The sequence below is a fragment of the Capricornis sumatraensis genome, chromosome 4 (assembly GCF_032405125.1).
Source record: "Capricornis sumatraensis isolate serow.1 chromosome 4, serow.2, whole genome shotgun sequence".
Taxonomy (NCBI): domain Eukaryota; kingdom Metazoa; phylum Chordata; class Mammalia; order Artiodactyla; family Bovidae; genus Capricornis; species Capricornis sumatraensis.
In genome coordinates, this window is record NC_091072.1 from 75,568,757 (window position 1) to 75,593,388 (window position 24,632).

The window sequence follows — 24,632 nt, forward strand, 5'->3', positions numbered from 1 at the left end:
AACCCTCCAAAGGAAGAATTTTACCCAAGACTCTCTGAGCCTCTTTTTCTTTCCTCAGCAGGAGGGGTGGGAATGGCTAATTTATTGTACTGAGACTTGTTCTTGGTTCTTGTTTGTAATAAAAATAAATTAAGTTCCTGGAATGGTGACTACAGATGGTGATATTTCTAGCCACACTTGGGATCCCAAGCCTGGCTTCTTTTCCAGGTGAATTCTCTTACCCTCCCACACTCAGTGACTTTATGTATATCATGCCCCATTCCAGAAGGGATTTGAAATGGTCTTCAGGTGACTCAGTTGACAATTTTTAGTGTGGAAAAAATTGGGTAGGGGCAGGGGGACTTCTAGGTGTGAGGGACTCAAGATGTAAACATAGGCCCCATTCAGGTTCTCTGTGACCCACCTCCAGATTTTGCCTTGACTGCCCTATAACAGGGCTTGGATTTTCCTTTTTTCCTCCACTCATGGGCATGCCTATGTCCAATAAAACTTTATTCACAAAAATGGACTGCAGGGCCAGATTTGGTTCTTTGGCTGTGGTTTGTTTTGACACCTACCCTACACAGTGAGGTCACCTCTGTTCTGGGATTTTCAGATCCTGAAGACGTCTCACCATTGAACCGGGACTCAAAAATGGCAGGTGCTTTTCTCTGCGGTTCCAAATTGGAGAACTTGATGATAGATTCGAGACTAACAGGAAACATATATAAAGGATTCCTATGCTCAAAATTGGGAGTTTTTTGCTCTGGAAACCAGCAAAATCAGCATGCTACTCCCCTGAATTATTTGCATATGTAGTTTGTCTTTCCTTATTCAGAGCTCTTCTGCACTTAATCTCAGCAAAACAGCTCCTTTATCTTTTAAGAGATAACCATATCTAGAGACTTCCCTGGTGGCTCAGATGGTAAAGCGTCTGTCTACAATGCGGGAGACCCGGGTTTGATCCCTGGGTCAGGAAGATCCCCTGGAGCAGGGAATGGCAATCCACTCCAGTAAGTACTCTTGCCTGGAAAATCCCATGGACAGAGGAGCTTGGTAGGCTACAGTCCATGGGGTCGCAAAGAATCAGACACGACTGAGCGACTGCACTCATGTCTAGAGAAAACAGAACTTCTTTTATTTCAATTCCACTTTCTTTCTATTCCTAGTCAAGTATCATTGAAAATAAACAATCATCTTTCAATTCAAAAAAGGAAGCTGTAGCACAAATTTAGAACTTTACAAATAACTGATTATTTATGGGGTTGCAAGATGCTCACTCTCTCAGGTCATCTCCTTGGCCAGGAGATGTAGAAATAGTCCTTTTCCTACCTCTAGGCAATAGCTATATCTGCCCCCAATTATCCTCAAAATCAGGTAGCATCGAGGTAGGAAGGAGAGGAAGGGGTGTTGGTTTAGGGTAGTACTTTATGGCAAAACTTGATGTCCTAAATTTTCACTTGCACACTGAGAATTATTGGTTTGGGAATTTGATGGAGGTAGGCCTTTAGGCACTGACTGAGCTTCGTGTCTGCATGGGACAGCGGGAGAGAGATGGATGCAGCTAGAATAGACATAGGATATGAGGGAAAATAATGATAAGGGACAGCCAGAGTGGGAATTTCTCACACTCAGGAAGAGGGAAGAGAATGGCCAATGAAATCACAGCAGGACTATTTCAGTTTTCCTCCGGTTCCTTCCTCTATGCTCTCCTTGGCTCCTTTTCTCTTTCTAGCTTTCTCTCTTCTTTTGTCAGACACGCTCTGTGGCAAACTGAAGCCCCAAACCACAACCTTGAGAAATTCCAAATAGATTTTGTCAGCGAGGCCAACACCCCCCTCCCCACCCCTGCTCCCGGCTCACGCAATGGGCTCAGGCCCAGGCCTGGGGTCAGTGGCGGAGGGGGAGTGTGCAACCCACAGAGCGGGTGGCTAAAATTTCAGCCTTGGTTAGCGCCAATGGCAGCCAGAGGGATGGGGAAAGACTGATCAACTGTAGTCAGGCCTCTCAGCCTCCTTCAGCTCTGAATACAGCTCTTCTCCTCTTAGAGCATTAGCCTTTCAAGTGGCTGGGGAGCTGGGGAGTGGCAGTGGCTGGCTTATTGCTAGCTGAGCAGCCACCCACCTGTCTGTGCTCCTGTTTGCTCTATGGGGAGCACCCAGTAATGCTGCAATAGACACTTCCCTGTCCAGACTCCAGAGGGTGAAGGATAGCAGGGCTGGAAGATTCTCTAGTTCCATTCATCGGTTCTGACTCAAATACCTTGGGACTTACTGCTAACCATACAACACTATCACCATTTCCTTCCTTCTATCATACCTGGGACTCAACCTTGAGAGGATCTGAAGACTTGGGCAGGAACACTGACAGGTGTCACCTCCTGTCAGAGTCTCACAACGCATCTTGGTATGGTTGAGGCACTAACAAGGGCAGTTGCAAAGCATAATTTTGGTGATCATTGCGAGGGCATAATCTGGTGGTGTGTGCCTTAAAAAATCTAGGAAAAGAAATGGAAAGAAAAATCATTTGCAGGTATCATGGAGCCCACTCTGCTGCTGCTGCTACGTCGCTTCAGTCGTGTCCGACTCTGTGCGACCCCATAGACAGCAGCCCACCAGGCTCCCCCGTCCCTGGGATTCTCCAGGCAAGAACACTGGAGTGAGTTGCCATTTCCTTCTCCAATGCATGAAAGTGAAAAGTGAAAGTGAAGTTGCTCAGTCGTGTCCGACTTGTAGCGACCCCATGGACTGAAGCCCACCAGGTTCCTCTGCCCATGGGATTCTCCAGGCAAGAGTACTGGAGTGGGGTGCCATTGCCTTCTCCAGGAGCCCACTCTAGGAGTCTGTAAAAACACTGGAGGAGTCTTCTGCCATTTAAACTACAGAGCTTAGGATTCCCAAAGGCCTTTGATGGCAACAGCCCAGGACGGATAGGATACAGTTCTTTTGGTTATAAACATACTCATTAGTCTTCTCATTCTTCATCATCTTTTAAAAAAAATCTTATTGGAGTATAGTTGGTTTACAATGTTGTGTTAGTTTCAAGTGTTCAGCAAAGTGATTAAGTTATACATATGTATATTATTCATATATATATATTCATTCTTTTTCAGATTCTTTTCTCATATAGGTTATCACAGAATATTTGAGTTTCCTGTGCTGTACAGTAGGTCCTTGTTGGTGATCTATTTTATATATAGTAGTGTGTGTATTTTAATCTCAATCTCCTGATTTATCCCTACGGCACCCCCACCCCACACCTCGTTTCTCATATGGTAACCACAAGTCTGTTTTTGATCATCCTTCACCAACTTTTTAAAAAATAATCCTTTCCTTTCATTGGCGTATAGTTGATTTTAGGGGCATCCCTAGTGGCTCAGATGGTAAAGAATCTGCCTGCAAAGCTGGAGACTCAGATTCCATCCCTAGGTTGGGAAGCTCCTCTGGAGAAGGGAATGGCAACCCACTTCAGTATTCTTGCCTGGAGAATCCCATGGGCAAAGGAGCCTGGCAGGCTACATTCCATAGGGTTACAAAGAGTTGGACATGACTGAAGCGACTTAGCACACATAGTTGACTTACTAAACTAATGTTGTGTTAGTTTCAGGTATACAGTGAAGCGATTCAGTTATACATACACATATATTTGTTCTTTTTTAGGTTCTTTTCTCATATAGGTTGTCATTCATCCTTCACAATTTTCAATTAAGTTCCTGTTGACTTCACATTCTAGAGTTTTGTTATTCTCCATGTTAAAACAAGAGCGAAAACAGACTGGGATAAGAGGAAGGGATTGGTGAATGTATATACCAGGGATTGATGAGGACAAGGAGTAGACAGAGTTATCTACCAGTCTAGTTCTTCTTGGAAGGAGACAAGAAATAAGGCCCAAAAAAACCAAATTAAAAAAATCGACAATTTTGGCTCAAGCTTTAGGGAAGAACCATGTGTTTCCTTATACATACGGTCCAAACTTATAGTGGTTCCACTTAATGCTTTTTTTTTTTTTTTTACTTTATGATGGTGCAAAAGTGATATGCCTTGAGTAGAAACTGTGATTTGAATTTGATCTTTTCCCAGGCCATGTGGTATGACTTTCTCCTGTGATGCCCAGTAGGGGCAGTGAGTTGCAGTTCCTAGTCAGCTATACCATCACAAGGGTAAATCATTGACACACTTACAACTCTTCTGTTTCCCACTTTCACTATAGTATTCAATAGATTACATAAGACAGTCAACACAATTATAGAATAGGCTTTTTGTCAGATTATTTTGCTCAACTGTAGTCTAATGTAAATATTCTGACAACGTTTAAGGCAGGCTAGGTTAAGCTATGATGTTCAGTAAATGCACTTTCGACTTTAGATATTTTCAACTTACAATGGGTTTACTGGGATGTAACCCCATTGTAAGCCAAGGAAAATCTGTACTGCTGTAAATGAGGAGAAAGGGCATTTCAAGAACCTTCTGTGCTTAGCATTATTAGTGCCCTTCTTGTATCACAGCTGTGACTGTTCCAAGGTAACGCTGCATGTCTAGGCCAGGTGCAAAAATGAGTGTGATGAAAGTGGGAGTAGGCAAGAACAGAGAAACACACGTGTAAAATCCCTCACTTTCCTTGTAATACTAAAATTCATACTTGAGGTATACTTCCTCAAACCACACTTCTGAATATTAGGCCTCAACTGTTTATCTTTCAAGTTCCAACTTCCTAACTGGCCCAGTGTCCAGTTGCTTCCTTCAGTCTCTTAAATTCATCACTCTCCCTCTTCCCTATGAAAAAAGATCTCTTGATTCAGAGCCCCCCACCCCCACCCCCCAGCAACCTAGCCTTAGCAGTGAGTAGCAACACTGGGGCACTGAGGGCTCTCGGAGGCCTGCACCTATCCCTGGTTAAGAAATGAAAATGAGAGCTGAAGGAGCAAGGTCCAAAGCAAGAGATGTTCACTCATTCTCTGGCTTCCTGACTGCCCAAGGAGCCCCAGTCTCCACTGCGCCCACTACGCCGCCTCAGTCCTTAAATAACAGACAGAACCCTGGGGCTTCTCACCTGTTCCCACTGTCTCAGCCCTCTTCCCTAGCTTCCGCCACCACCGCCCACAGATTCCAGCCCCCACATCGGACCCCGCCCGGACTTCGCCTCCAATACCGACTGCTTCTGCTGCAGCCGCTGCCATGGTGATGAATCTCGCGAGATCTGCCGCTCGCCGGTGCGCAGCTCTCGCGCGAGCGGGGAGGTGGGAAGTATCCCGGTCTCCGGGTGGGGGTGCGCCGCACAGCTCCTGTCGCCGTCGCTGCTTCCGGTGCTAGGTGGAGGGCAGGAAGGAGGGAGCCGGGAGCGAGGCCAGGGGAGCAGCCGCGCTGAAATCGGCTGAGGGAGCCGGAGAGAGTGGAGCGAGAGCCGAGCGGAGCCTGTGGGGGCGGAGGCGGCGGCCGCAGCGGCGGAGCTGGGAGCAGGAACAGGTGAGGGGCTTGGAGGAGGGAAGGCGGGTCCGGGTAGAGGAGAGGCTCGGGGTGGGGGCTGCGAGGATGGAGTCCCCTCGCCCCGCTCTCCGCTCGCTCGCCCGCCCGGCACTGCCTGGCATGGAGCGGTGTGGTCCTTCCCTCCCGAGAGCTCGGGGAGGGGGCGCTGGGCCAGCCACACGCCTGCCCCCGCATTTGAAGGACGCTGAGCTGGTGTGGGGGTGGGGGGCGGTTTTGTCCTCCGCCTCGCACAAGGGGGCGACCTGGGCTGCAGTGAGGAGCCCCTCGCCTGCAGGAGGTGGGCTTTTGAAGGGTCGGGGTTGACGGGGAGGAAAGCAGTCCTGGGTGAGGTGACATGGGGGCGGCGATGACTGTTTTGTGTTCTTTTCCTATTAAAGGGCTAGGGAATAGCGCTTTTTCCTACCCGCTTTCCGCCTTCACCTTGGTAATAGACCAGAGAGAAGCCTTGCTATGGTGACACCCCTCCCCCTATCGTGGGGCAGGGGTCCGTAGGGGGGTTAGGGATTAACCTGGAACACAGGCTAGTGGGACACCCCAGGGGCACTAGCCCCTGGTGGAGGTTGAGCTTTCGGGTCCTGGGAACCGCATGTTGAGAAGAGGGCAGCAGGTGGGGAGCCAGAAGAGAGGAGGCAGCAGAAGGGGGAGGGGGATCTGGTCTTGCTTAGAGAAGAGAGGTGGTGCCTTCCTCCCCCAGGCGTAGCGGGGGCGGTCTCACAGGAGGAGGGAGCTTCTGGTCGCCAGCTCTGAGTTTCGGTCTTCCAATCCGCTTTCTTTCTTTAGGAAGTACCAGGATTCCCGGAACCGAAAATGGAGCCGTTGCTTACACCAGTGTTTGAGGGAAGAAGGTGGGGGTGAGGGGTAGGATGGAATTCCCTGTTAAAACCGGGCCACTTGATTAGCCAAGTTGTAACTCCTCTTTGGGGAGAGTTCCCTTCTTTCTGGCTTGTATTACCGCTGGTCTCCCTCTGGCTAGGCTTGGAGGACTGTGGTATGTGGTCAGGAGTGAGAAGAAATAGTGAGGTCATTGGGGGAGGAAGAAGTGTAACTTAAAACGTGTCTCCGTCGCTGTTGGATTGGGTCACTCCTGGTCTATGGCATGAAAGTTTTATTTGGTAGGAGATCTGCTGCAGGAGTCTGATTGCTTAGGTCAGTGCAGCTAGGGTCTGCATACTTCTTCCCCATCCCTATTCAGGTGGTGACAGTATTTGCTACCATTTTGTCTTGAGCTTATTGTTGGGGTGTCTCCACTTGCTATGACTGGAATGGGTCAGTGAATTGATCATTGTGCATTAGACTTGGGTTTGAATACCATGTCTATAAAAGCTCGTTCTAAGAAAGAAACTGATCCACCTTTTCACAGAATGGATCTTTGACCTTGGATTCAGCTTGGAAGGGTCCTCTTGTATCACATATTGACATTCCTCCTGCCTCCCAGCATAGAGTTATTGTCTTGGGTAATAAAAAAAAAATTTTTTTTTCTTTTGTAGTCAAATTTTTTATGTGTATGTCTTGCTTTTCCAAAGAGATGAAACTTTGAGTGCAGGAATTGGATCTCATCTTGTGTCCCTCACACTGCCTGGGCACACAGTAAGCTCTCATGAATACTGAATGTGAATAAATAGAACTTAGGTTTTCTTTTCTTTTTTTAAAAAAAATATTTATTTATTTATTTGGCTGCACTGGGTCTCAGTTGTGGCACTTGGGATCTTTAGTTGCGGGAGGCAGGATGGGCATGGTAACTCTTAGTTGTGGGATCTAGTTCCCTGATTAGGGATCAAACCCGGAAAGTCCTGAACTCCGGATTTCTGACTACAGTTTAAGGAAAGAGAAAGAGATGGCTTGGCTATCATAGAGAGTTCCTGAAGATAGCTGAGTGAGGGTCTAAAGGTCTTTACCCTTTGTAATTAAGGTCTTGGTCTCTCCACGTTTCCTAAGAGGCACAAAAGAGTCGTGGATAATGAAACTTAAGACCCCCAAAAGAAAAGTATTAGAACACAGAGTCATTATTTAGCAGAAATCCTAGATCTCCTGCTTCCCTGTTTTGGGCAAAGGAGTCTCTCCTTTAGATCTAGGTCCTGCAGAGTTGTCTGCAGATTGAGTTCCTGATAATTATGGAGAAGGGAGCCAGTGTATGTATCTGGTACCTGGCATAAAATTGGTGGCAATGAATGGTAGCTGCTATTACTAAACTGAATGCAAGTGTAAGGGAGGACAGACAGCAGGCTAGAAAGAGTGGAAGTGAAGTCTTCCGTGCACGGAGTCATAAGTGTGTTTGTCTCTGCTGCCTTCTTCCACTGGAGTCATAATAGAGGAAATGGACTCAGAGGACAGTGGGCGGGATTTATTGGTTAGAAGGAAGTTCTCTAAAACCAGGTTTGTTAAGAAGGAGTCAATGACTGAGGGAAATTGTGGAATCTACTCCCCCGTATACCTTTAGAAATGGATTTCAAGAGGCCTGAGACTCAAAACATGTCACTGTATTTCACTCTCCTCACCGTTTTTTGTGTGTGTGTGGCTCCTGTGGAACTTGCCTTACTTGGGATCGAACCTGTGTCCCTTGCAGTGGAGGTGCAAAGTCTTAACCACTGGATCACCAGGGAAGTCCTTCACATTTTTTAAATTGCAGTATAGTTGATTTATACTGTTGTGTTCGTTTCAGGGGTGCAACATATATCTTCACCATTTTTGTTACGTGGTATGATAATTAAGAGTGTGGACCTTGGAATCAGACACAGTTGGGTTCAAGTCATGCCTCTGCTAATTACTAGTTGTATGATTTTGGTGAAATAATTTGTCTCTCTTAGCTTCATTTTCCTCATCTGTAAAGAGTATGATAATGATAGTGTCTGTTCATAGTGTTGGCATGGGAATTAAATTATTTGTCTCTCTTAGCTTCATTTTCCTCATCTGTAAAGAGTATGATAATGATAGTGTCTGTTCATAGTGTTGGCATGGGAATTAAATGAGATAACATATACAAAGTGCTTAGGGTTATACAAAGCACACATAGTAAGCCTCAAGTAAATGTTAGCTGCTATTAATAATCACCATCATAACAGTAATAATAACATGAGCTCTCAGGGCTGCCTTAAAAAAGAGGAGGTTTACAAAAGACCAACTTGCTGCCTGAAGCGCCTGTGTAGAGGGGTGATTGTTACCATGACTTTCCGTGCTGGTCGTAGGCTTATGAGCAATGAAATCTTTTTTCAGCATCAGCCTCACAGAGGCAGCTCCTGTTGCCTGAGTGGGAGGTGAAGCTGGAGCAAGGCAGGGGCCCTGAACCATCAACTGGGATGTAGAGTGAGGATGTGGGGGCTCAGGAATAGTGTTCATGATACAAAAGTCAGCGTGACTCTGAGGTGATGGTTGACTCTGCCATGAAAGAGCACCCTGATTGGCCTGTGTCAGGTGTTTAGATTCCTGGGTCCCATTGTTTTAGATCTTGGTATTTCAGCATCCTCCATTTCCTGGGCCACTCTTTTCACTTAGTCATATCTCCTTTAAATGTGTGCCTCTGTTTCAGAGTGTACTGTATTACAGTCCAGAGTTGCAATGTCTATAAATCTGCCTACTATGCCTTTTCCAACATCTGTTGCAAATATAGGTGGAGTGCTAATAAAGCTTTTGGATAATGAAGGGACATGGGGAGCATTTGGAAAGAGTTCTACAAATGTTTGAAGGCTTTGTCTTATAGTCTGGGAAAGAACTGACTGAGGTAGGGGTTCTACAGAGGTGTTAGAGATTTGTCATGGACTTCTGCAAAGGACCTGCTGCATCAGATGGACCAGAAAAAGAAATGGCTCAAGATATTAGGGATCCACGGTTATCACCATATTCCTGAAGAAAGTTGAAATGACTGGGCATGGCAGATTTTAGTTCCTCGACAACCAGGGATTGAGCCCAGGCCCTTGGCATTGAAATTGTGGTGTCCTAACCACTGGACTGCCAGGGAATTCCCATAACCTGCCCTTTATGAGCTTAAACACAAGCATGTCAAGCATGAATGTTTAAATTTCAACATGATTTAGGATGCAGAAGAACATGAGCTTTCTGTTGAAGTGGTTTAATTCTTCATCCTCCCCTTTTTGAGAAAAAGGAGTCTAACCCTACCTTATATAAAATCTTATTTGAAGTCTAATACATAAAATGGATAAAAGCAGTGCTGCTGTGGTAGTGGTGGAGAGTGGCGGACCATAATCAGAATCTCTCAGATAGTTTTCCCTTTCCCCTAGGCAGGCTCTGAATCCCATCCAAGGAACCTTAAGGCTCTGAGAACATGGAAGCCATTTTTCCAGTTTGTCAGTTACAGGAAAAGGATTGGAGATCACTTATAGAATACTGTCTTCCTCAACCTCACAAGCGTTTGCCACCATCAATAGAACTGAGTTCAGCAACAAATATATCAGTCACTAGCTACAGATCGGTCATGGAGCTGGATGCTGGGAGGGTGAAACATGAATAAGGCACAGTCCCAGCTGTCAAGGGACTGAGAGTCTAGTGTTGTTTTCCCACCGTGGTGTCCTGAGAAAATGGTAATAGTGAAACAGGCATAGTTGCTTGCAACCCAAGATCACTGGCCCGTGAGCTCTAGCCACACTAAGCCCTAGCTATCCAGTATTGATGGGATCAGCATCTTCAGCTGACCTGTATTACATTAAAGGCACATTATTTGGGAAGTTCCAGCTTTGGAAAGCAAAACACACCAAGGTAAATAAAACATTCTGTGGTAAGTCCTAGAGTAGAAGTGTGTTTGAGGTGCTGAGGGATCACAGAAGGCTCTTATTCCCCAAGGTAGGACATTCCCTGTCTCCTGTATCCTTAGGCTGCTCTGTTACAGGTGGCCTTGTCCAAATCATGGCCTCCTGTTTCATCTGTTCACTGGCAGCTCCATCTTGACCTGCACAGTGGGACCAGATTGGGGCAAAGGTTTACTAGGGCTTTAGGCTGATTACTCATGGTATTTCAGTGGTTTTGTAACTAGGAAGGTACAGTGTACTGGATATCCAAGGCTAGAGATGTGGGCATTGGGGCAGCCATCAAATATCAGGATATGGTACAGTTGTAAGCTGGTCAGATTCTAAGAACAGGGGACACTGAAAGCTTTGATTAGGGGGCAGTGCCACGGAATGTTCCAGGGAAATAAATGAGTCTAGTTTTTATTTGGTCACTGTCTTATCTAGCTAGGTCATGTATTCTGAAACAGACTTGAAGTTCTGTTCTGACTCACTTGCTGAGGTTTGTCTTTGGGAAAAGCCATACCCTTCTCTGGTGTTTGGGTCTATCAGGGCAATTTAGAATCCTTTGCTTGACTTTGTGGCTTCCTTCAGGTTATCCTGAACTGGAGTCTTCCTCTCAGACTAGAAGGGAAACTGATGTTTAACGATTCTGACTCAAACCTAAGTGCTGTTAGTTAAGTGGAGACTAATTTTAGTCATGTTCTAATTTATAACAAGGCCATTCATTGATTGCCTAGTAGCTAAGTTCAGTAGGTATCTTTCAGGCCTTATCTTAATTTGACTTTTCCATAGCCTTTGACCCTCCTTTTTTTTTTTTCTTTCCTCGTTGGTGTCTCTGATGCCTTAGTCTCTTGATTTCCTTTTTACCCTTCTGGTTGCTTCCTACTCTCTTTCCTGGCCTTTTTTGGCTTTAAATGTTGATGTGCCCCAGGTTTTTATCTTTGGCTTTTCTCCTGTCTCAGCATACACACTCTCTCTAGATATATAGGTTAGGATGTATCAGTTGCAAAAGATAGAAAGCACACCTGTGAAGGACTTCCCTGGTGATCCACTGGTTAAGAATCCGCCTTCCAATGCAAAGAACTTGGGTTCTATCCCTGGTCCCGGGAAGATCCCACACGCCTATGGTGCAGCTAGTGAGCCCACCCTCTAGAGCCTGAGCATTGTAGCTAGAGAAAGCTCATGTGCAACGAAGACTCAGTGTAGCCAAAATAAAGAAAAAAGAAAAAAGAAAACACACTGTGGCTCAAATAATCTGAGGATTTATTAAACATCTAGCAGCAAATCTAGGTGAAGTAAGCCAGACACAAAAGGACAAGTATTGTTTGCTTCCACATTAAGGTGGTACCCAGAACAGTCAGATTCAGAAACAGTATAGTGGTGGTTTCCAGGGGGGAGGGGAGGGCCGTTATTGGTTAACAAGTAGAGTTTTAGTTTGGGCAGATGAAACAGTTGTGGAGATGCCTCCTGGTGATGGTTGCACAACAGTGTAACTAGTTAATGCCACTAAACTGTGCACTTAAAAATGGTTAAAATGGTAAAATTTATGTATATTTTACCACAAGGCTTCCCAGGTGACACAGTGGGTAAAGAATATACCTGTAGCCCAGGAGACTCAGGTTCAATTCCTGGTTGGGAGGATATCCTGAAGCCGTGCATGGCAACCCACTCTAGGATTCTTGCCTGGAGAGTCTCAAGGACAGAGGAGCCTGGTGGGCTACGGTCCATGGGGTTGCAAAGAGTCAGACACAACTGCAGCAGCTGAGCACACACGCACATAGTCTACCACATGGAGAAGTAATTCAGGGGTAGAACATTTCTTCTTACAATTTTTTTTTCATCTACCAACTAAACACTGGTAGGATCCAAGTTTTTCTGCTCTGATATCCTAGTGTTCTTGTGTCTGTCCCTTCATATACTCAAGGTTACTCCAGCATCTCGCCCTTCTACATTAACATCCAAAGGCTAGAGAAGAGAACATTGATATATGTTCTTTTTTAAGATTGAGGAAATCTTTCCCAGATATTCCCGGTAGACTTTTCTTACATCTTATTGCCCAGAATTAGTGCTTGACCATTTGTGACTCAAATCATGGTGAGAGAAATGAAATGCCCAGAGCCTTTACCGATCAGCTTTCATACCCTAGGGCTGGGGAGGGGTAGCTCATAACCACTGCCTGCCAATGTCTGAACAAATTAGGGGTTCTGTTAGAAGAAAGAAGGGAAGATGGCTGTTGGGGCAGGCAGCCAGTAACTGCTGCCACCTTGAATCTTCCTGGTTCCTCTTGGGACTTCAGTTACTGTCTACGCAGATGATTCCAAATACCCTGACCAAACTTTTCTCCCGATCTTCAGACCTTAGCACTTCAAAATTAATCTAAAAACAAACATCTTTGCTGCCAGATCTGTTTCTGTAGTGTTTCCAGTCTAAAGAAGTGCCACTGACTCACACAGGCCAGAAACCTGGGAGTCATCTTTGACTCTCCTCTCCCTACTATAATCAGCTATCAAATCCTGTGAAGTCTACTATTTTGGTGTTTCAAATCTGTCCTGTCCTCTCTATTGCCATCTCTGTTTCAGAACTTTTGATTTCTTTTTTTTTCTCTTTTTAAATTTTATTTATTTAAAATTTTAAATTTATTTGTTCATTGACGGATAATTGCTGTACACAATTTTTTTTTAATTTTCTGTCAAACATCAACATGAATCACCCATAAGTATACATGTGTCCTCTCCGTCTTGAACCTCCCTCTCATCTCCCTCCCCATCCCACCCCTCTAAGAACTTTGGATTTCTTATCCATTACTGGACCTCCCGAGTGGTTTCTTTCCCTCCGTCTTTCCCCCTTATTCCCTTAGTCACTAAACTGCTGTCAGAACGGTCTTTCTAAAGCACATATCTGATCATGTTACTCCGTGTTACCCTGAGGGCCCTTCATGATCCGGCTCCTGCTTCCCTCTCCAGCCTCATCCCTTCTCTTTACTCACGATGCTGCATTCACATACATGACCTGGTTGCACCTGGCTTTGGCTCATCACTGTTCTAACTCATCTTTACGCCTGTGCATACCCTCTTCCCTCTTCCACCTTCCCTGTTCTTTAGTGTCCGACTGATTCGTATTCTTCCTTTAAGAGTCAGCTCAGGTGTGACCAGAGAGTCATGTCTTGGAATTGGCCTTCATCCTCCAGTCTTGATTAACTGCTTTAGCTTTCTGTCCCCATAATACTGTGTGCTTATCCCACTCTTAGCCTCACACTGCAATCCTCTGTTTCCTAGTCTTTCTCTCCCATTGACTGAGTTTCATGAAGGCAGAAACTCTTCCTCTGTATCCCTAGTTCATTATACTTAATAAACGTTTAATGAATGAATGGAAACTGACATCAGAAGCTGTTTCTTGGCTTTGGGAAATCTTTTGAGTTTAATAGAAGCCATTGAGATACTAATCTACAAGTTCTTGTGTGCTGATTACAGTGCTCTTAAGACAAAAATTTGGAAAGTTTACATAGGTCACAAGCCAGCTGCATTAAGGAAACCAAATACAGGCAGACCCTGCTTTGGTTTTCCTAAATTTTTTGGTCTATTCCATGGGCTGTGCTAAAAATAGCATCTTTATTAGTGAAGTCTCAATTTGAAAATTGTCTGGGAATATAGCTGCTTTTTGTGCACTCTGCCTGGCAGCAGAGGGTTTGGGAGACTCTGGTCGTCTTTTCCCTGAGCCCATGCAGCCTGAAAAGTTGCTGGATCAGGAGTCCCCTCAGGGGTGTCTCAGGACACATGCCTGTGACAAAGAATGGGGTGTGTGCCTGGCAGACTGGGCTGTGACTCTCAGAATCACCTGGAGTGTGAGGCAGATAGGCCTCAAGTCAAGTGACTGAACAGTCAGTGACAGCAGCAGCCTGCCTCTCCTGGGGGGGTGGGGCTAGGGGGGAGGGATCTGGGGCCATAAGTGATCCTTAGTGAGGGCATCCTCAGGTGAGGCTTACATCAGTCAGTGTGCCCGATTGAACTGCACAGTCCAACACAGATTATACTAAAACGCATTTTTAGAGTTCCTATTGCTGCTTTTACCACTGATAACAAAGTTTGTAACTGTACAATAGAATGTTGAGACATCCTTTTTGTTTATAGAGATACTGCTGTTTTCCATTTTTCATCTTGAGCCACTCACCTTCAGTCTTAACTGCTTTCTGTTTCTCCCAGCCCATGGAACCCTGGTATTTTGCCCTGTTGACACAGGAGTGCCATCTGTGGCAAAAGAGAATGACTATAGGCTGTACTGTACATAGACAATCCGAGGTTGGTTGGTTTGCCATTCTGCTGTGTGGTGAAAGTGAGAGCTGACTATGTAGCCGTAGGTGTATGTTCATGGCACAGAGCTGAAAGTTGCCACCATCCTGGTGGTCGGGGCAGCATGCCATCTGGAAACAGACAGGAACAAGAAAAGCCAAGACAGGAAAGCCAACACTTGCTTTGGACTGTTCGTCTGAGTCAAGCTCCTGATTATATTAAAAAGGAGTTGTAACGTTCATTAATTTCAAGGCCCTGGGGTGCCATGGGGGACACATGGTAACTACTTGAATATTTCATTAGTTATCTGCCAGCCCCATTGAGTTTTAAATGCCGAGAGAAAATTTTACCACTTTTAGTCTTCTCGTCCTTTCATGGCTTTCCCAAACCAGTCTTAAGGTCAGTGTGTGTGGAAAATGGCCAGGGATTGACAGGAAAGCTGAGCAGCCATCTGTGCACCACATGGAGACACCAAGATACCAAGTACTGCTAGGACAGAAGAAATGATACAAGCCTTAAATGAGGCTTAAATCAGCCAATGTGCTTGCTTGAACTCCTACAGCGGGGGTTGGCACTGGGAGCAAGGAAAGACCCAAAATAAATAAAAGGCATAGTCCTTGCACATGGTGAGCACATGGTTAAATTGGGGAGACCGTAAAAGCACAGATTTAGAAGGAAAAGCTCCACAACGTAGTGCCACTTGCATGGTTCAGGTAATTCAGGGGCCTTTATGTAGCTTGCCAGGAAAGAGAAATCAGTGTAAAAAAAAAAGAAATCAGTGTAACACTGGGATCCACTTTTGAACCGAGACTTCAGTGTGATAGCTTAGCAAAGAAGCAAACCAGAGGACAGTGTGTGCATGTTCTGGGGCAAGGGCTCGCTTTCAGCCACTGCTCTACTCACAGTTGGTAATCATTTAATCAGCAATACTTCTAGTCATGAAGGATGGCAGGATAAACGGGTGGTATAAATTCAGTTCAGAATCTGGGCCAAAGCCTATTACCTAAGCTTTAAAGCAAAGTGTCATCTGGAGCTAAAGGAAAGGACACGTGAGCGGGAAACGGTAAAAACTAGGAGGACTTGGGGAAGGTGTAAATTTCTGGAAGTGAAGGCATCAGAACCAGAAGTCTGACTACCATGGATTTCCAGAGTTGGTAGGATCTGATCTTACTAGCTGGGTAGGTTTCCCCTCCTGCCTCAGGAATCCTCAGGAATCTGTCTGCCTGGGTGGTTGAGGTAGGAGGGGCCGGGTGGATGGCTAGTGGGCGACCTGGCTGAAGTTGCACCCTAAAGTTGAGCCAGGCCCTCCCCCTGGGGTGTGAGCCCTCTGGGTCAGGGGCTGGGCTCATCTGTGGAACCTACCCAGAGCACCACGCCTGGCTTATTAGTGAATGTCTGCGGAGGCCTTTGAAGATGAAACACTCCATAAGCACTGATTGTTTGTTTTTTGGACAAACTAGAACTTTGGTCTCCAGGGGCTGTTGATCTGGCTCCTTTTTACCAGTCTGGAATTCGCTGCAAACTGAGGAGAGTAGGAAACAAATAAACAAACCTAAAATAGTTTTTGAAAAAAACAACTAAACTCCCACCAAACCCCTGTGCTTTAGCTTGAAAATAGGATTCCTCCCTATCCACCTTTCACATTCTTGGGTTTGGGTGCACTCTGTCTTGACCTGTTCCTTTGCCTGCTGGGTTTGTGGTGTGCATATGTGTGCCTCTGGTTCCCAGACTGTGGAGAACGCCAGCAGCTGGCATATGGTGATTGCTGAATAAGCTGCCGCTGACACATCGTCTCCTGCAGGCACAGAGAGCTGGCTGGCATGGGTGATTCTGAACCCCTTGCTTCATTGTTGTTTCAAGGACTCATTTCTGTGACTGTCCTGAGCCATCCAGATGGGAGAGAAGAAGGGAAGAAATGAATGACTCTATGATTCTGTCAGTCTGGGGCAGTGGGCAAAGTGGGCAGACAGGCATCTTGTGCTTCTGTAGTGTGCTAACTGCTCCCTTCATTTCCGCCAATGATGTATCAGGCAGAAGCGGTCTAACCTGAGTGAGCTGCTTGTGAGGTCAGTAGAGACCTTGTGAGTTAATTCAGTTATCCAACTACTGTGTGCCAGGCACTAGTCAAGGCACCAGGAACACAGCAGGGAATAGAATAGATAAAGAACCGACATTATAGTAGGAGGAGAAAACCAGTACGGAAGGAAACAAATACAGAACGTGTCAGATGGTGATAAATGCTATGAGGAAAAAGTGGAATAATGGGTTAGAGAGGTGTGTGTGTGTGATATGGGTGGTTGTGGAAGGCCTCTTTGATAAAGGGACCGTCGAACAGACACCTGAAGGAAGCAAGGGAGAGCTCACGAAGGCTGTCTGGGAGATGAGCCTTCCAGGCAGAGTGAAGAGCAGGGACAAAAGCTTTGAGACCGGAGAGTGCTGGGGAGCTGAAGTGGAGTACGCCCAGGGGAGAGTAGTAGGCCTGATGAGAGAAGCGGGGATGCAGACTGTGCCGGACTTTGTAGGCTGTGGATGGCTCTGGGTTTTGCAGAAAGGGAGCTGTGAAGCCCAGAGAGGGTTTTGAACAGAGGAGCAGCCTGACCTGGTTTTGCTTTTACAATCAGTGTGGCTGCTCTGTGGAGAGTAGGTTGAAGAGGGTGAGAACAGAAGCAGAGAATGAGCTGACTGCCTCATTGCAGGTGACCATGTGGAGCAGCTGGCCCGGGAGGGCCCACGGGAGGGACCTAGCTGGCTGGGGAATGAGGGGGAGCCTCTCCACACACCCCCCCCCCCCCAGCTCTCAGCTCACTGTTGTATGCGCAGAGTACGGCTTTAGCAGCTGGTAGTTCACAGAGTGGAAAGGATCAGCTTTTCTTAGGAGTGCTGCTTTCTTACTTCTTCGTGCTTAATTTTGGTGTGTAGAAGGAAAGTGTAGAAACACAGGAAGGGAAAAAGCAGAATCTCTTGATTAGGGCTGAGAGCATAAACCTTGGGAACCTGACAAGCCTGAACCTTGTCAGGAGTCACAAAGAGCCACTCCTTATTCCATCCCCTCCTCTCCCACCTTTTCCAGAAGTCTCAGGGCAAGGTTGGGGGAAGGAGAGGCATTAATGATCTCCCTATGCCTTGGGATATAGTATAGAATGGCAGGACTGAAGGGACTTTAGAAATCGTCTAGTTCAACTTCCTCCATATACAGGTGCAGATAAGAACAGGTGAAATAACCCATCCAGCGTCACCTGGGTGGATTACTGGCAGAAGCAGGGGACCTGAGTGTTCCTGCTTTGTCTCTGCTCCCAAAGGCTCAGGATCTAAGGGGGCCTTGATCTTCATAGTACGCTCAGGCTCTTGGTTTGTCATAAAAGAACTCCAGCCATGACTGGCCAGTCCCGTTAGCATGAAGTCCTGACAAGCAGATGGCGGTAGTGAGTTTGCATTTCTTTGCCTAGGATCAAGTCCTCCATACCAGGGTCCAGGCCCGAACCAGACTGCCCCTGCCCCCACTGCACCCTACTGTCCTCAGAAAGCGACTGCTGTGATCATGGGTAACATCTTTGGAAACCTTCTCAAGAGCCTGATTGGGAAGAAGGAGATGCGCATCCTGATGGTGGGCCTGGATGCCGCAGGAAAGACCACCATCCTGTACAAGCTGAAACTGGGCGAGATCGTCACCACCATCCCCACCATTGGTAAGGGCAAAGCTCAATGGAGGCTCTCATACCCACCACTGAGCCACATAGGGGGCCTATTCCTGGATCCCCAACCTGGCCACCAGGCAAGTCCTTACGGTCTGTGGGGTTCAGGGAAGAGTGGTTATTTAGCTTCCTAGCAGGTGCTGGGCCTGCCATTTGCACACCTACCCTGGCCCTCTCTGATGCAGGAACTTCCGCGGCCTGGCACCCAACAGTGGCCCTCAAGCACTGATCTGGTTTGTTCTCTGTTGTTTGAAAAGCAGGTGAAGAGCTTTGATGTTCCTGCCAGAGGCCTGGAATTGCTTCAGTTTAGATCCTTGGTGGCCCTGCTCCCAGTTAAGACCTGCCTCTGGGAGGGAGAGCATTTGGCTCGTGGAAGCAGCTCTAGATCACCATCATCAGCTGGTTCTGCTTTCGGGGCTCCAGGACTGTCACCCACTTCTTGTTCTCCATTCTGCCTCGCAGGCCCCACTTCTCGGCTGAGGCGGACTCGCTGGCCCAGGGACAGGAGTGGGGCTGAGTCATTTCTTTTGCAGGAGAGAGAGTCAGACTGAGAACGAGTGGGGAAGGTTGTCTCACCCAGGCAGTTGGGAACCTCCTGGCTGGCCCTCTTCGTCCTCCTCTGCTGCTTCTCTTAGGTTTTCTTTTTGGCCTTGATGCTGCTAAGTCAGGGAACACCAGGTCTGAGGAAGCCTTACTTTCTTTTCTTTGCTAGGCCTGGGGGAAACAGAAATAACCCAATGGGGCATCGTTTGCAGGCCTGGTATTTCTGGCCAAGTGACCACTGTCTGTTTTTTCCCCAAAGGGTTCAATGTGGAGACAGTGGAGTACAAGAACATCAGCTTCACAGTTTGGGATGTGGGTGGCCAGGACAAGATTCGGCCTCTCTGGAGACACTACTTCCAGAACACCCAAGGTAGGCCGTGTGAATTGCCCATGGACTGGCACGGGTTGGTTGGGTGTGAGCAGAGGGTGGCCATTGTTCTTGGTTATCAGGCGCCAGCTCTTGCCCTGCTGCAGCTCCTAGGGATGGGAGACAGAAGAGGGAGCAGGCATTTGAAGGGTGTAAGGAGGGTGTTTCTCTTTGCGGTGGGGGAGGGGAGTTGATCTGTCGTCTCTGTGCAGCCCATGCTCTGCCTCCCCAGGGTTGATATTTGTGGTCGACAGCAATGATCGAGAGCGAGTAAATGAGGCCCGGGAGGAGCTGATGAGGATGCTGGCGGAGGATGAGCTCCGGGATGCTGTGCTCCTTGTCTTTGCAAACAAACAGGTGTGACATCTCCCTGCCTCTGCGTTTGAGAGAGGGCAGCCTGGCCGTGGAAGTCATGGGACCTTGGAGCCCATTGTGTGGTAAACCCTATATGACTGGGCTCCCAATTTGGAAAGTAGGAGATATGATTAGCTGGCTTCTTTTTGCCCCCCTTCTTGTCCCCTTCCCCCATCCCAGCTTTACTTGGCAGTGTTTCTGTCCAGAGGGGCTGGTGTGGTAGATCTTTACCTCCAGCCCCTCTGTTATCTCACCTGTTGTCTGCTTTAGTGGAACAGCCCTCTCTCAGGGTCAGATGGACCTGATTGTCGGCCCATCTGAATCACTTCTCCACTTCCCTAGCAACCCCATACTTGGTTTCCAGCTCCTCGGTGGAATGACCTTTAAGTGCCTTGGCTCTGGAGTTCTAGGATGATTAAATCCAAAGTGGTTCTTTAGGATCTTGCTCTGGGTTCCTCCACTGAAGAAGGAGGAGAGGGTGCTGGTGTACCTGCCTTTGCTAGGTGGGTGCTCTAGAAGCTTCTGCAGGATCCTGAGGCTGCTTTCTGTGTCTCCCTTGTGCTCCAGGACTTGCCTAATGCCATGAATGCCGCTGAGATCACAGACAAGCTGGGGCTGCACTCCCTGCGCCACCGCAACTGGTACATTCAGGCCACCTGTGCCACCAGCGGGGACGGGCTGTACGAAGGCCTGGACTGGCTGGCCAACCAGCTCAAAAACAAGAAGTGAGAGCCAGACAGCCCCATCCGACCACCCCATGCACCCCTACTGTCTCCTTGACCCAGCCCTGCCCTGTTCCTTCCTGTTGCCAGTGCGGCCAGAGCCCTGGGTATCATGTCCGCATGCCCAGCAACAGCCTTGCTTCCCCTGCCCTCCCCTCCCCCATCCATGACCAGTCCCCAGTTGCTGTCCTGATGATGAGTCATTCCAATTTACTGGATTTAAAACAAAAAACAAGGTTGTTATGGTTTCATGGGGTGGATCCCCCCTCAAGCTCTGGGGCTTGGGAGGTGGGATGGGGTGTTCCCTCCGGTTTGCTTCGTTTGGCTCTAGTTGCTGTGCTCTTGGCATCTGAGTCCCTTCCCTCTCCCCACAGGCCCCTCTCCCCTTCCCCATCTTCCTTTCCTCTGCTGCTCTCCCCCTATTCTACATGGAAATTGCACGGGCCTCTCTGTGTGTGCGTGCATGTGTGCGCGTGTATATACCTGTATAGAGAGATATATATGGGGGCCAAGGAGCGGGTAGAGGAGGTGGGTGCAGCTCAGGGCTTGGAGCAGGACACTGCCCACTCTCGTCTATCAGCTGCTCCTCCCATGCTGGTGAGATAAAGGGAAGGAGGTGGAGGGGAGGCTTCCCCCGTCCTGGGCTGGTGCCTCTCCACTGCAGGTAGGTTTTCCTGGATGACAGGGCAGATGACAGCTTCTCTGCCACCATCTTCCTCTATCCCTCTCTCCACCCCACTCAGGTCAGGGGGCTGGCATTTGTCGCTAGATGACTGTTCCCAAGGAGATGCCATTCTGCCCTGCCTTTTTGTGGAAGGAGAGAGGAACCCGCTCACTCTTTATCAGCTCAGAGTGTTCAGCTGATCCTCCCCCTCATCCTTAGATCTGTTCCTCCGAGCTGGAGCGGGGAGGTAGGGATAGCAAGACCATGGGTTGTATTTGGGACCCAGGGCACTGGGGAGAGGGGCTCAGGTTTTCCGTCTTCATCCTCTTTTGTTATTAGGAGAAGGTGAAACACAGATCAGTTTCCCTATTCCTGCCTTCCTGCCCCTTCTGTCTTCTGATCTTGGGCCTGGGTATCACCTGTCCTTTGTCAGAAGTTTCCTCACCCTGGTAGTGCTGGCCTCACCAGAGCCGGCTGGCTGGTTTGCTGAGGAGCAGGGGAGTGGGGTTGCCACACAGGCCTCAGCAGCAAGCCAGCTCTTCTCCGTTTTTATCTAGTCCAGCGTGTGCTGAAAGATGAGAAATTTCTGTGTCCAGACCCTGAGACCATCCTGCCGTCACTCTCTACTCCGTCCCAACAGCCTTTCCCTGCTTTCTCCAGCCACTTCCCATAAATGGATCTGGGCATTGGAATGGAGGAGATCGGGCTCCAAAGTGATTGTTGGTGCTGATGGGATGCAGCGGTCTTCCGAGTCCTCCCTCCATTATTATGTAGTTCAGAAGCTGCTGCTACTGTGTCTCTGTCTACAGGAGGCACTTGTCCCTGAGATCCTGGCCTGGGTTCCTGACTTCCGCGGTTTCTGTGAAGCCGTGGCTTTTCTGCGGGCTCCTGTGTGTGCTGGCTGCGCCCTGAGCTCCAAGACGGCCACCCATAACCTTTTTGCTAATGTCAGGGCCCAGGGCCTCCATAGCATGGCTGAGGGACCTCTTCTCAGAGGGGCTGTCCCAAGCCCCACCCCATGGGGCCAGGCTTCCTGCCACTTTTGTCTACAACAGGCGGATCAGTACCCCCTACCCCACCTCAGATTGAACTGTGAAAGAGAGGTTCCGGGGTGTCTCAGTGCCAGCTCCTTGGTGACGTGTTAATTATCCAAGATGCAGTGGGTGTATGCAGGTCTCTCGTGCTCTAGGCCTTTGTGTGTATGCGTGTGTATGTGTGGTTGGTGGCAGGGTCGGGGGAGGGGTTGCTGGAGCTTCTGATTCATTTTAACGTGTATTCACTCCCCTGACCCCACAGATGCTTCCCTCATACTTTTACTTTGCCTTTGTCTCTGTTTTGTCAGATTTTGTTTTGGTTCCTGCTCCTGTTGCCTCTGCCTCCCGGAACTCTTTCCTTTGCCTTCTCACCTGCTTCACTGCTGTTGCCTGTTTGTCTCCCTTTTCCTTGGGAAAATTTCCTTAGAATTGCTCACTCGGTATCATTGTGGTTGGTGAGGACTTTGCCTCCTCTCCTGCCTCACTCCCTCTCTGACCCTGCCTACTTAGATGTCAGTCCCACATGGGTTTTTCTCATTTTAGACCTACTCCCCACTTTGGTTTGGGGGCCTTCAGGGACAGGTGGGGCTGAGGGTGTTGGGAAAACAGTCTTGGAGGTTGCCTGGGTGCTGCTCAAGGATCTGTCCAGCAGGGGGCAGTAAATGATCTTGTTAGTATCCCAGGCTGCTAGGCCCTTGGCAGGGGCGGTCCTTTCTACATTCCCATTCACCCAAAAGCGCTTTTGGAATTGGGTGTTTCATTCCACTTCTACCCACTCCCTCCCCTACTTTCCTCTGGTAAGTTTAATTTTTTGCTTTCCTTTGTTCCAGCCTTTCTTCTCCCTGGGAATTTCCCCTGTTCCCCCCTTAAAGTTTGTTTGTGGTGTTATAGTGGTAACTGCAGTTCTGAACTGGTTTTTCTCTTCTTTTTTTCTCCTCTGGAATGTAGACTGTACATGTTTAATAACTCACCTTCTCTCTCCTTGCTCAAAATGTGGGATGCGCGATGACTGTGACCCTGGTTGGAAATTAAACTTGTTTTATGCAGCTTTGGAGCAGACCTTCATCCTTGATGTGCAGCAGCCGTGGCGCAGGGTTTATTGGTGAGGGTAGTTCTGCTTCTGGCCCCACTCCAGACTGCTTTTTGTTTCAGCAGAGGGGTAAAGGGTACTCTGGACTGGGGAGAGTGAAGTGATGGAGGTTCATCTCCACACTGCTTACTGTTTCCCATGATGCCCCAAAAGGGAGCCGAAATGAATCGGGGCCCAGAGTTTGAGGGCTTTGTGACTTTGCCCCTCAAGTTGTAAAGGGTTTAACCCTGAACCTAGCTGTGTTCATCATCTTCTAGTAGACTTAGGGACTCCAGTAGAGGGCCCTAATGCCTCACACAGGCCCCACTCTCAGATCTCCCCAGCCCTGTGCCTCAGGTGCTTCGAGTTGGACCAGGGTCCCCTCATCCATAGGTTGGAGTCTGCTCACCCATCTAGTTCTGGACTTTGGCATTGAGTAAGGTGAAGGATAAAGGTCTGAGTAGCATAGTGAACTTGACCTTCCTTACAGCTCATGGCCCTGCTGTAAGGCAGGGCCCTGTCATGGCCCATGACACCTCTGCTTTAGGTGTCCGGTTCCCCACTGTAAGAAGGCCAGACCTCATCCAGAGATAGTGTTCTGAGGAAAAAGACAAGCCTTGTCCTTCCATCCAATTCCCACCACTACTCTTCCTCTCCTGCTGTTATTCAGGCAAAGAAAGGGATGGTGCTCCCCTTTCTTGGTGAGGTCTGGGTGAGCCAGGCAGGCCTTCCTTACTCTCACCACTTTCCTAAGCTTTAATGACGGAGGTCTTCCCAACTTGATGTTATGGAAAAGGCACAGGATTTGGGCATGTAATAAGTTTGAGAGCCCCAATACCAGTGTGAAATTATCCTTTGTGTTCAGCTACCTCCCTGCTGCCTCCCCTGGCAATCTTCTTTTTCAGCCCTTCTCTTGCTATTAAAATAACCCATCATGGTTAAGGACCAGCACATCTGCCCTTATGAAACCCTTAAACTACTTCAATCAGACATTGCTCTATGAACCCCATAAGCTTTGAACACTACCCACATAACCCTCAAAACCAGGTGATGCTTTCCCCCTCCTGGGTTCCTCAGAAGTCCTGCTTGGTGACCGGGGTTGCTGATAAGTTAGGAGCATTTGCCCAAGTGCATTATTTGTATACTAACAAATAGATAACTTCTAGAGCTACAGCCCTGCATAAGATAATGGTAGTGGAGAGGACTTTACCTGGATGGCAGGCCAGTGCGGGTCTTTTGACCTCTGACAACTTGGGGAGAGGATGGTCTAGTCCCTGTGACCCTCAGTAGTCAGTCTAGGATGCCAGGAAAGAGGGGAAGCTCTCTTGTGGCAGTTGCTTGAAACTTTTAGCTTTTGGGGGGATGGAGGAGGACATGGGGAGATGAAAGGGAGACTTAACCTGGAAGGTGAATGTTTAGCATCCAGCTCTTAAGACAAATGCAACCTTCTCTTCCCAGAACACGAATAGCTCCTCATTCATGGCTTGGCCTAGGATATACTTCAGGATAATCTGGGCAAGGGAGCTTCTGAAGTGAGCCTAGAGAAAGCTAGTGGAAAGCCTTGGATCGGGCCAGGTGGGATGGAGTCAGTGACAGGCAGGATAAGTGTGAGTGGGTGTGACTTTCTCGGACTAGAGGCATTAGGTCTGAAAGCTCTGGGAAGTCACCGCACTCTCTACTTTCAGGTAATTAGATTGGTTAGA

The 24,632-nt window shown here is 48.0% G+C and overlaps 1 protein-coding gene across 1 annotated transcript; it reads left to right on the forward strand.

The window, feature by feature from the left end:
- The first annotated feature begins 5,267 nt into the window (after positions 1–5,267).
- Positions 5,268–22,864, forward strand: ARF3 (ARF GTPase 3). The gene is made up of 5 exons (XM_068969945.1): positions 5,268–5,441; positions 17,931–18,170; positions 18,979–19,089; positions 19,319–19,443; positions 20,008–22,864. Exons 2-5 carry the CDS (start codon positions 18,023–18,025, stop codon positions 20,167–20,169), a joined length of 546 nt encoding a protein of 181 aa, XP_068826046.1. The 5' UTR covers positions 5,268–5,441; positions 17,931–18,022; the 3' UTR covers positions 20,170–22,864.
- The last annotated feature ends 1,768 nt before the right edge of the window (positions 22,865–24,632 follow it).

Coding starts and splice junctions, on each gene's coding strand:
- ARF3 (XM_068969945.1), top strand. CDS start 18,023: ATGGGTAACATCTTTGGAAACCTTCTCAAGAGCCTGATTGGGAAGAAG. Junction 18,171..18,978: donor CACCACCATCCCCACCATTG/GTAAGGGCAAAG, acceptor TTTTCCCCAAAG/GGTTCAATGTGGAGACAGTG. Junction 19,444..20,007: donor TTGTCTTTGCAAACAAACAG/GTGTGACATCTC, acceptor CTTGTGCTCCAG/GACTTGCCTAATGCCATGAA.